Source organism: Panthera onca, chromosome C1, assembly GCF_046562875.1.
Source record: "Panthera onca isolate mPanOnc1 chromosome C1, mPanOnc1 haplotype 2, whole genome shotgun sequence".
Lineage (NCBI taxonomy): Eukaryota > Metazoa > Chordata > Mammalia > Carnivora > Felidae > Panthera > Panthera onca.
In genome coordinates, this window is record NC_138346.1 from 115,397,460 (window position 1) to 115,409,659 (window position 12,200).

The following is a 12,200-nucleotide window of genomic DNA, read 5'->3' on the forward strand; positions in this document are numbered from 1 at the left end:
CAGTCTAAAAGGCGAGAGATCCAAACGGTTAAGGTTTGGGGAGAAAACCTGCACATCTCCTCCCAGACTTTAAGCCAGCACGTGGCAGGATGGCCTCCCCACCGCACCTGGTGGACCTGGCAGACTGTGTCCCACAGAGCAGGTGCACTGTGACCACGTGCCAAATGCATGCTTTCCTTGGCTCGCAAATACATGCTAATCAAAATGCATTTCTTGGGGCGCCTGGGTGGCTCAGTCGGTTAAGTGGCCGACTTCGGCCCAGGTCATGATCTCGCGGTCCGTGAGTTCGAGCCCCACGTCGGGCTCTGTGCTGACAGCTCAGAGCCTGGAGCCTGTTTCAGATTCTGTGTCTCCCTCTCTCTGACCCTCACCTGTTCGTGCTTTGTCTCTCTCTGTCTCAAAAATAAATAAACGTTAAAAAAAAAAAAATTTAAAAAAAAATGCATTTCTTCTTCCTGCCAGGAAACCCCCCAGGAATGAGCCACTGTACCCTCGCAGGATCGCATCATACACTCAAGCATCTGAAAAACACCTCGTTCTCTCTCCACCTTGTTGCAGGCCTCTCCTCCCAGGAAAGTTTCCAAGAGTGTCTAATTTAACACTTCACATCAGAGGTCCTCAGCACATGTGTGTTTTCTGCTGAAGACTTCGTTCAGATTTTCTAAACAGGGACACCTCACTGTTGGAGCCACAGCTGCTGAAGTGTGATTCTGAAAGTACCCAAATAACTCCTCAGGTTCCTGTTCTATAGCTTATCATGCATAGTTTTAATAGTTCTTGAGATGCTCTTCTACTATGGCAGGTGCTGGCAGCTGGGAACAAGATGGACGAGACTGCTTGTGGCTGTGCCTGTTGCTATGGTGATGTGGACACAAGACACACAGGTGAGAGGTCCTTCAAACAGTGGGATGTGGAGGTCAGAGAGGTGGGGCATAAACACAGGAAACGTCTATGCCTTCTGGGCCTGGAAAGGACCCCTCAAGGCCAACTGGCCCACTCCCCTGCCTGTTAGCTGAAAACCAAATGGACGGGTGGCTTGTTGCTAAAAATCCTCAAGAACAAATTCCACCACCTCTTGAGTCACCTGTTAGTCATATTTCACAAGACACATTACCTTAAATAGGCTCTCTCGGTCCCATCTCGTTTTCTCACTGTCCTTCCAGCGGGTTCTGGTGTCACTGCTAAAGAGGTTCGTCATCGCCCGCACACTCTGTACAGTAACCCAGGAGGGAAGATGAAGGAAAAAACCTCAAAGAGCCCCACTGAAGCGTGGGCTCAGCTTGTTTCCACCCCAATCAGTTGCAGTCTCCACAGGGTCCCCATCCCTGTTCTGTCCAGCCCTGGCCCTGGGAGCAAGAGGCGGGCTGGCCTAGTGGGTCAGAGTGGGAGCAGAGCTACCCCCACACAGAAGGACTTCCTCCTCTGGAGTGAAATACAGCGGAAACATCTGTTTTTAATGAGTAGCTTTGCAAGCCTTTGTAACAGCAGACCAGGCCCGAGGCGGCCTGGAAACCCACACTGATGGCACCAGGGCTCTCCTGCTTCCAGGCAGTCCTGCAAAACACAAACGGTGCTGTTAAATCAGGAACGTGGCCCTGTCCCACCTCACACCAAACAATCCCAGCCCACAAAATCACTTCAGAAATCATCCTGCCTGAAAAATGTGAGATGGCCCTCATGGCAGAGCCTGGTATAAAGATGTCCCCCCTCCACCAAGCAGGAAAGCCCCCAGCCCAAGATGCAAGGAGGGAAACTGCTCCTGCCCCTTCCAGAAGCAATGGGAAGCCCCGCACCAGGGGCTTAAAGAAAAGGGCACTATGGGAGCACTCGGGGCCCTGCAGTCCCACAGCAGAGTGCGGGCAGAGCGGGCCCTACCCCCCCATTTCCCTGGCTCTCTTCACTCCCTTCACTCCCACACGCCTGCATTTCACTAGGCTCAGAAGACAGATGTCTCTTCCTGCCATGGACATGCCAGACAAACCCTGGGCCGCTCTTCACAGTCCCTAATTCCCCAAAATAGTGTCAAGAAAACTAAACACTGTATGAAACTTCTCTGTAGCTTCTCCCTTTGGTTTCCTTCCCACCCGGCAGAGAACATGGGAACACGGTGCTTATTTTGACAGGAGTAAAGAAGCCTCTGTCTGTAAGTGAGGTTAACACCCACCCTGAGGCTGTGTTCTTGCTGGTCTCTCTCAGCAGCTGAGCATCAAGATTCTGCTAATTAAGCTGCTTTCTTCTCCTTAATTAGCTGCATGTGAATCTTGTTGGGAAGTCTTGGATCCGTGAAATACTCTGGGATAAGAATCGAAAAGAGAAAATTATCTAAACCCAAGGGGAAAAGGCAGGGAGGGAGACGGCTTACTCGGCTCAAAAGCCAGCATGGCTCGGCCTCAGTAGGGCTGTTCCTGGCAGCCCAGCTTTCCGAGGTACAGGGAGAGGTCACAGCAGATCCGGAGGTCGCTGTCCCCGCCCGAGCCTGCCAGCTCAGGCCTTCCCAGGAAGGACTTACACAGGATGGCTCCGGTCCATTACCTGCTGCCCGGCAGCCTGTCGGCGTGCTGAAACACAGGGAGCCATCAGAGGGCTAAGGGATCTCGGGGTTTTCTGCTCCCGGCCCATCCTGGGGCCCAAACAAATGCCAAGTGTTATTCTTGCCTCAGCTTAGCTTGCCAGCTCGTCTAGGAGACATCACGCCCTCTCCTCTCTGAGAATATCCTCTCCGAAGAGAGCCAGGCTCTCACACGATGACGCCAGAGGAGGGTTTTCATACACCCGGCATGATGTGAATCAGAGGCGGCATCTGCTGTGGCAGCAAAGACGCACTAGACTCACTCAGAAATGGTGCGAGGCCAAAACCACTCCCTGGGCTAACAGGACCCAAGAAAGCGTCCAACCCAGCCCTTCCTTCTAAATACCTTTGACCTTAAGCCAGCGGCTGGGGAGTAGGAGGTAGTGGAGCCCATTAGGATAACCTGGGGAGCCTTTACAACTGCGGGGCTGGGCCCCAACCCCGGGCTAATTAAATAATCACCTCAGGGAGTATGCCTAGGCATCAGCATTTCTTAGAAGGCATTTCTTAAAAGCTCCCCAGGTGATTCTAATGCGTAGCCAGGGGGGAGAACCCTGCTTTAGGATTCCTGGGGCGGGGAAAGAGCTGCGAGTATGCTCAGTCCGTTAAGCTTCCGCTTAAATACAGGTTAAGGCTTCGTTAAGCCCCATGTCAGGCTCCCTGCTGACAGCTCAGAGCCTGGAACCTGCTTCGGATTCTGTGTCTCCCTCTCTTTCTGCCCCTCCCCTGCTCATGCTCGGGGTGTGTGTGTGTGTGTCTGTGTGTGTGTGTGTGTGTGTGTGTGTGTGTCTTTCTCAAAAATAAACATTTAAAAAAAAAAAAGAGCTGCCAGTATGTTCCTCTGGGAATCTCAAAATTCTTCATGGTTCTCACCAGGAGGAAGCTCCGCCTCCTTTCTGATCTGTCCTCATTTTGAGGAAGTGGCAGTGGAAGAAAGGGCCTTCTGAACAAAGCTCCCTGGGGGGACATCAGGTGAATAGGTACCCAGACTCCCAGGGAGAATCGTGGGCTCGTCCGGAGTCCAAATCTGCGATAATACAAACGTGCTGGTTTCTCAGACACCAAAACCGACGCTGCCTTACCTGCAGCAAATTCTTGGATGTCGTCCGGTCTTTTCAAAAACATTTCTCTGGAAAACATGAGGGATAAGGGCAGGAGTAAAGCTGGCTTGAAGGCAGGCCATGCTCGGGCTGGGCTGTGGGTCCCGCACTTTCAGGGAATGGACCCGCCCAGGGGTCAGTCAGCTGGAGGGCTCCCGACAAAGACCCTCCCACTGGTGACTGTCCTTTGGGTCCTGCTCAGAGGCAGGGGGCAAAGTGTTCCAGATGGCACTAAGCCCGAGCATTGCTTGCCCCCCCCCAGGACAGCTGCGCCACAGCCCAGCGAGGCTTGTCATTCATTCAACAAACATTTTCACATAACCGGAGGCCAAACCACGGGCGGGCGGTGAAGGCCCACTGCCTAGTCCTCGAGGCACAGATACACAACCCCACAGCCCGAGGACCACGTTCAACCATGGATTCCCACAGGGGCCAGGGGACAATACCATCAACAAAGCCGAGAAGATGAACTTGAGCTGCCGGTGGGGCCTGGTCCCTCACAGAGTTTTATGGTTCATAAAGAATGTTCACAAATGTTATCTCACTTTACAACCCTGGGAAACAGCAATGAGCCCACTCCATTTTACATATGAAAGAAATCAAACCTTCAAAAGGTTAATCATTTGCCCAAGTTCATAAAGTGAGTAAATACAGGGCCAAGGGCCCAGGTCTTGTGGTGCCAAGGTCAGTGCTCTCTACATCACATCCCGTCGGCCACGGATGCCCTTGCCCACCAGCCTGGAAGGCCTCCCCACCCAGAAAGCCCTGCCTCCCAAGCTTTAAGAATTTGGCCTCCCTCCTCCTTGAATTCCATTTGAGAATTACTGAGCACAGATTTTGTTTAAGTGACTATACTGGATACGAGGGAATGATTTTTTTTTTTTTTTAAGATAAAATACAGCACCTCCTCAAAGAAATTAGTCAAGTAAAAGAGAAGGAGTAAGTTCTTTTTTTTTTTAACGTTTATTTATTTTTGAGACAGGGAGAGACAGCACGAACGGGGGAGGGTCAGAGAGAGAGGGAGACACAGAATCTGAAACAGGCTCCAGGCTCTGAGCTGTCAGCACAGAGCCTGACGCGGGGCTTGAACTCATGGACCGCGAGATCATGACCTGAGCCACAGTCGGATGCCTAACCGACTGAGCCACCCAGGCGCCCCGAGAAGGGGTAAGTTCTCAAATGTCCAAAAGGCCAAGCAACCTCCAGGAAGGGCTATAAGAGGGTGTTAACAGTGTGCTGCAGACAGGGAGAAAGTTACTGAGAGCGGCGGGGGGAATCTTCACAGAGCAGCTGGCACCCCTTGAGGTGCATGTGAGATTTCAGTAGACAGGACAAGGGCATCCCACACCGAGGGGGGCAGCAAAGGCCCAGACATGAAAGGAAACAGCCCGTGTTCTGTGGATGGTGAACTCCTCAGGGTAGGGACTGGGTCCTGTCCACCTTTGAAACCCCAGGGTCAGAAGAGCACTTGGAGTGTCAGCACCCTCGACAATGTCAATGGGGTCAGTGGAATGATGAGGTTCCGTCTGGCTGGGTTGGGGGGCAGGCACACAGAGCAGGGGAAAGCAAAGGGGCTGTATTATGGAGAGCTGGAAGGCCAGGGAGAGACGATTACACTCAGTTCAGGAGGCAAGGGGGTGGGTGAATAACAGACTAGTCCCAAAGTGGAACATACCCGGCATGAGAATGGGGGGTGGGGGGGGTGCGGATCTAGGAGATACCATTGAGCAACTGTCACAAAAGAGCATGAACTGTAGAATTCCACTTACTAAAGTGCAAAAAAGGCAAAACAAATCTGTGCTAAGACAAGTCAGGATCCTGGCTACATTTTGGGGGGGGTTGTGCTTGGAAGGGGCCAAGGGCCCCTTGGAAGGGTCTGAGGGGCTAGTCAGGTTCTATTTCTTGATCTGGACCCTAGTACCATGTATATTCTACATCTTGTGAAAGTTCACCCAGGTTAGGGTATGCTACTTTTTATTACATTTCAACAGAATGTTAAAAAAAAAAAAAAGGCAGAGGGGGCAATACTGTAGAGTCACTGAAGATTTTTCCAGCCAAGGAATGACACTATCACTTCTAAACTTTGGGAAGATCCATCTGCCTAGCTATATACTAAAATATTTAATAATGCCTTTCTACAATTTCCCTACTCTTCCCATTTTTCAGGTCCAAAATTCAAGATATTAAGAGTTCCATACAGTGTGTACAAGTATACCCTGGAAAACTGTGACTGAATGACCATAAATCATTAGGATCTGGAAAACCCAAGTGGAGAGCTTGCTTCCCAACAAAAACACTTTGGAGCTTCTCATGGGTTAGAGTGAGTCTAGAACAGAGACCTGAAGAACAGGTGAGGGCAGGTATGCTGTCCAGAATTCCATCCCTTCCTCTCCCTTCCTCTTTTCCCAAGGGGACAACCATCTGAAGTATCCAGTACACTTCCTCTCCTCCTCCCACCTCCACCTCAGAAAGAGAAAGGCCTAAAAGGGGCCAGGAGAATTTCCTGTAGGTAGCTTCAAGATCAGCAAAGGGAAAATCCTGGAGGCTTCCGTGGCCTGGAAGGTAGGAATAATAAGGAAGAGAAGGGGCTATTCTTGAAGCAGCCAGGCAGACACCCAGTTCTTCCTAGAAACTTCCTGGACAGAGAAGTTGGGCCATCCCTGACATGTGACTAAAACACCACCCTTTTCATTCACCACCTTGTGTTTGTGAACAATGCAAATGATTTAATTCAGGCTTTTAACATCTCTCCCTAACCTCCCTGCTGGAGTCATTCCTAATGTGGACTGCAAGCTTCCTGGATATGAATGATGTCAACCTTTACTTCCCTTTAGAAGAAAAAGTACAAAGGGGCGCCTGGGCAGCTCCGTCGGTTAAGCACACAACTCTTAATCTCGGCTCAGGTCGTGATCTCACGGTTCGTGATCGAGCCCCACGCGGGGCTCTGCATTGACAGCACGAAGCCTGCTTGGGATTCTCTCTCTCTCCCTCACTGTCTGTACCCCACCCCCACCTCCTCTTATGCGGGTACACACACTCTAATGATTAAACTTTAAAAAAAAAGAAAAAGTAAAAGTGCAAAAGTGATGGCCTGTTCCCCAGGACTGACATTGACAAAAGACCCCTAAACTATTTTTTGCCCAAGCCTTATGCCTGGCCCAAATAAACCAACCTTCACAGAGAAGTTTCTATTTTCCTTTTCTCCATCTCCTATCTGCCCTGTGAGAATCTGCTGCCATTGGAGAAATGACTAGGATATGAAGAACAAACGGTAAGATCCAGGAAAGACAAAAAGGAGTGTCAAAAATAACAAAATAGTGTCCTACACCCAATGGCTGCCTGTTGAGTTTCTCAATGCCAAATTACCTCTTCCAAGTGTCAGAAGATACATACTTACCCTTACAGCTAAAATGACTGAATATTCATATTTTTGAGAATTGAGAGATAACTGAAGAAAACCTCTAGAGATAACTTAAGAACACTCTGGGTGCCACAAATCCCAGAGTTAGAAAAAACTCAATTTTAAAATATTCTCTAACTTTTGAGGTGCCTGGGTGGCTCAGCCAGTTAAGCATCCAGCTTTGGCTCAGGTCGTGATCTCATGGTTCATGAGTTCGAGCCCCAGGCAAAGGGCTCTGTGCTGACAGGTCAGAGCCTGGAACCTGCTTCAGATTCTGTGTCTCCCTCTCTCTGTCCCTCCCGCTCATGCTCTGTCTCTCTCAAAAATAAACATTAAAAAAAAAAACTTTTAATAAAAAATAAAATATTCTCAACCTTTAAAATATATTTATATGTGTACACACACACACACACACACACACACACACACAAAATACCTTTCTGACCCTAAAGGCAGCAATAAGGAGTGTTTAAAGAAAGAAGCGGTCAGTCACACTCATGTCTCCGCAGCCAAGATCTGGTCATATTTCCCACTAGTTGTGGCCGGCTGGGAAAACCACCTACCTGAAGAAACCACTTATGAGCAACTCCACTTCTTTGTGCGTCCTTAGGTATTTTTCGTTAGCAATCCGAGTCTGAATCTGGGGGGACGAGAGCAAAAAGGTCACGCTCCATGAGGAGCCAGATTTCAGGGTTCAAGACCTGCGGGGGTGAGGCCTTGGGGAAACAAGATGAGCCTCTGACCTGGGTCTCTCCCCGGGATGTGTGACATTTCAAGCCGCCTGCTTTCTTACAGATCAACACCCCCACGCCGCCGCCTGCTCGGGCTCAGGGGCCATTACTAAGGACGGGTCTCCACCGCCCGGAAGTTCTTGTCTGGATCGAAGGTACTGTCTCCGGTAATAACTTCGATCCACTTCCCCGTCTAAATGCCCGCTGTAGTTCTTCCTGCAGGCGCCTGTCGGGCTCGGTTTAGGGCCCCCGAGCCCAGGGGTCCGCCGGGGGCCCCCCAGCCGTCCGCCCCTTTACCCGGGAACCGGCCCTCGCGCTCCTCCTCCCGGACTTCCCCCCGTCTGCGGCCCCCCGTCCCGGGGGAGCCGCCCTTTGACGGAGGCGGGAGTGGGGGGCGCACCCACTTTGAATTGGCTTAGCTGCTCCTGCTGCGCGGGGCTCAGCGCCCCGGGGTCTGGCCCCAGAAACCCGCCCTGCAGCGTCGCCATCTTGTCCGGGTCGTCAAGGCGACGGGCCACGCGGCCGAAGAGGCCCCGCCCCCCCAAATCCGGCTCTCTCCGGCGCGCGGGGCGGGGTTGGGGCAAGTAGTGCGGGGGCCGCTCTGAGGCCGAGGAGTAACTTCGGGCTGCTGTCCGCGAGATCTGCTTCCCCAGAGTGGGGGCTCATTTCCCGTCGTGGTTGTATATGGAATGGGCCCTTCTGGACCCCACCCAGCCTCACATAGTGTTTTTTCTAGGCTCTAGAGGAAAACTGGAAAAGGGATTCCTAAATTAGCAGTCTCCCAGAATCTGGCTCCTAACCCTCTCCCTTGTTTGGCAACTGTTGAAACCTAATAGTAGGGAGAGAGGATTCAAGCTTCTTCCCCTTCCGCTGAACCCCTCCATCAGTCCTGTAGACACTTGACACTTAGCAGCCTGAAAGCATCCCAAAGGATGGAGTGAACGGAGTTCTGCAAAGGAAGGAACGTTCTCACGCCAGAGACACTGGAAAGGACTGGGGGGGGGGGGGGGGGGGGGCTCTTGCCAGATGTTTCCCCTCTTGGACTGACTTTCTCGTGGAGACAACGTGCTCCTCCTAAATTCTAAATTATCCCTCCCACTCCCAGTTGAACAGAGGAGGGGAAAGGCAGTTGGTCTTCAAGGTGGGTTCTTCTAGTGTCTAATTAAGAAAAGAAAGTGAAACCTAAAGCCAGAGAGCTGGAAATAGGCCTGGAAAGGGCAGGAGCCTTGTCAACACACACCATGCTGGTTTTTGCACACCCAGAGATCATGCCCAGGAAAGGCCTTCTGGAGAACAGGGAAAAGAGCTCAGAAGGAAGGCTGGTCTTTCAGATTTGGGAACCACTGCCCAAGGAGAAACAAGCCCACCATTGGGCCATGGCTCTGAGGGGGTCTTTCTGTGGTCTGCCTCTATCCTCAGCGAAGATGGAGGAGAAGAAGTGAAAATGTTGGCAGTTCCCAAGCCAGGGAAAAATCACTGAAGGTAGATTAGGTAGTGAGCTACAGGCCTCTTCCCAGGAATCTCATTCAGGTTAGCAATCATTGTGGTTGTTTGTCTGGTTTTTAGGAGAAAGAGTTAACAGAGAAGTAGATAAGCTGCCATCTGTCACAAGTGATTTTTTTCAAGCAGGAGCAGAGGTTAATCAGAGGTGGTGGTTCTTGTTGGCCAAGACCGGTCTCTTCCTGCCCCTTCACCCCCAAGAGAAGCTAGTGAGGGAAACCCTTAAGCTGCATCACCCGATATGGTCACCACGAGCCACCGGTGGGTGTTCGGCAGTCAAAATGTTTCTGTATCAGATGTGTTATCAAGTGTAAAATACACACTGGATTTTGAACACATACTTTGTTTGTTTTAAACTTATTTTTAGAGAAAGAAAGAGAGCATGAGTGGGGGAGAGGGGCAGAGAGAGAGAGATCGAGAGAGAGAGAGAGAGAGAGAGAGAGTCTTAAGCAGGCTCCATGCTCAGTGTGGAGCCTGACACTGGGCTCTGTCCCACAACCCTGAGATCATGATCTGAGCCAAAATCGAGTCGGATGCACAACCAAGTGAGCCACCCAGGTGCCCCTTGAACATGTAGTTTTTGAAGAAGTAAAACCTCTTAACAATCTTTATATGGATGACATGTTGGATAGTTTAGATATATAAACACTTTGAATAATATTTAGGATATATCAGTTAAGTATAATCTATTATTAAAAGTGATTTCGGGACACCTGGGTGGCTTGGTCTGTTAAGCGTCTGACTATTGGTTTTGGCTCGGGTCATGATCTCTTGGGTTCATGATTTCAAGACCTGCATCAGGCTCTGCACTGACAGTGCAGAGCCTGCTTGGGATACTCTCTCTCCCCCTCTTTCCCTTTCCCTCTCTCTCTCTCTCTCTCTCAATAAATAATAAAAACTTAAAGTAAAAGTAATTTCAGTTGTTTCTTTAACTTTCTTAATGTGGCCAATAGAAATGTTTGAATTACATATATGGCTCACATTATATTAAACAGCACTTGTCCAGGGGCGCCCGGGTGGCTCAGTCGGTTGGGCGTCCGACTTCAGCTCAGGTCATGATCTCGCGGTCTGTGGGTTCGAGCCCCGCGTCGGGCTCTGTGCTGGCAGCTCAGAGCCTGGAGCCTGTTTCAGATTCTGTGTCTCCCTCTCTCTCTGGCCTTCCCCCATTCATGCTCTATCTCTCTCTACCTCAAAAATGAATAAACGTTAAAAAAAATTTTTTTAAATAAACAAACAGCGCTTGTCTGGACTGGGAAGTGCGCGCGCACACACACACGCATGTGTAAGCATGTAAAATTTTCTCCATCTTCACACCCCATACATAAAATAAGTACTATCCTCCTTCTGCTAGTCTGGGGTCTCCTTGTGCTTTGAGAAGCAATCCAGCTTTCTTGACTGATCACATCCCATGGCCCAAATACCCTCTTGTGTACACAAGACAGGCTACTTCTAACTACTTCTGCTTTCTTACAGCATCTCAGTCGTCGCTGTTGCACCTGATGTTGGCCTGTCTTCCCTCTCCATTTGAGACAGAAGCCCCTTGACAGACGGAAGATCATATAATAGGTTGTTTGTATGGGCTCATGGTTTCTGTTGCAGATGGCCTCCCTCTGCTTTCAGTTGTTGAGGGCAGCAAGTGACTAGCAGCTCTGCCCACCATTTCCACCATCACATTTTGCCCTTTCTGAAAAACATCTCAATTATTCAGCATTTCTCATTTTCTAAGAATCTAAAATCAGTAGTGGAACTCTCCCTTTATAAAGTCAATCATCCTTTTTATGTAGGGCAGCTTAGCATTGAGTGCAGAATAAGAAGGAGGGTGAGCCTGGGGATGGCAGGTAGAGAAAGAACCTTGGAAGACCGAGGGCTGGGAAGCCTCATTTCCTCCTGGAGAGCAGCTCCCCAGAATAGCCTCTGAGTGGTAGGATTTACTCCCCGCCAGAGTTAACTCCCAGGGCAGAGATGTGCCCACAGTCACCCAGCAAGCATAGCCTGAGGCAAGCTCCCGCCTCTTCTCCCCTTACCCCTGCCTCTCCTTTCAGATGGAAACCTTCCAAATGGGAACCACAAGCTAAGCAAAGGATTGGAGGCATTCTGCTGCCTGCGGCTGTCTCCCCAATTGCTGACTGGGAGGAGGAGTGAGGGGAGTTCATTATAATTCATTTTTGTAAATGTTGAATATTTCAATTAATGTGATTAGCCCCAAGCCCAAACGGGAGGCAGGGCAGCAGACCTGCTGACAAGACATCCTCAGAGGGTGTGATCTATTTAGCATCTCCATAAATACCAAGATCAGATTAAGAGGCAAGAAAAGGAGCAGTGAGGGTGGAGTGTGGGAAGTTACTTTCCAGATGTGTCTGCACTCTTGGTTCCCTGGCACTGTCATCAGGTGTTCTGACCACGCAGAACTGGGTCCTCTACCAGCTCCCCTCAATATGCCCATCTTAGGGGCCCAACTGGGAGGACCTGAGCATCAATATGACAAAGTGTAATCGTATCTTCACACACACACACACACACACACACTTCAAACCCAGGCCAAGGAAGAATGAGAGGTGGTCAACAGAGAATCAAGCAGTAGAAAGAAGGCCATCTCTCACACAGGGCTGAAATGAAGACACAAGAGGAAGAAAGGCCAGGTTTAACCACTGTCCCCACTCCCACAGGGAGCATTTGATATGGAGGTTAAACTCAGGACTGAGGAGCCAGACCACCTGGGCTCCACCCTCACTGAGCTCTCTTTCTAGCTGTGCAACATTGGGTAAGCCATTTTATCTCTCAGTGCCTCGGTTCCCTTACCTTTATTTGGAGACAATGGTAGAAGCTTTCTCATAGGGCCATGCTGAGATTTAAACAAATTAGTAAATATAGAGCACTTGGAACAATGCCCGGGACACCAT

The 12,200-nt window shown here is 50.2% G+C and overlaps 1 protein-coding gene across 1 annotated transcript; it reads right to left on the minus strand.

Annotated features, from left to right (window-relative positions):
* Positions 1–1,433: 1,433 nt before the first annotated feature.
* On the minus strand, positions 1,434–8,336 carry RIIAD1 (regulatory subunit of type II PKA R-subunit domain containing 1). The gene is made up of 5 exons (XM_060622833.2): positions 8,205–8,336; positions 7,633–7,709; positions 3,652–3,698; positions 2,165–2,292; positions 1,434–1,554 (listed from the first exon to the last, which is right to left on the minus strand). Exons 1-4 carry the CDS (start codon positions 8,286–8,288, stop codon positions 2,222–2,224), a joined length of 279 nt encoding a protein of 92 aa, XP_060478816.1. The 5' UTR covers positions 8,289–8,336; the 3' UTR covers positions 1,434–1,554; positions 2,165–2,221.
* Between the last annotated feature and the right edge of the window lie 3,864 nt (positions 8,337–12,200).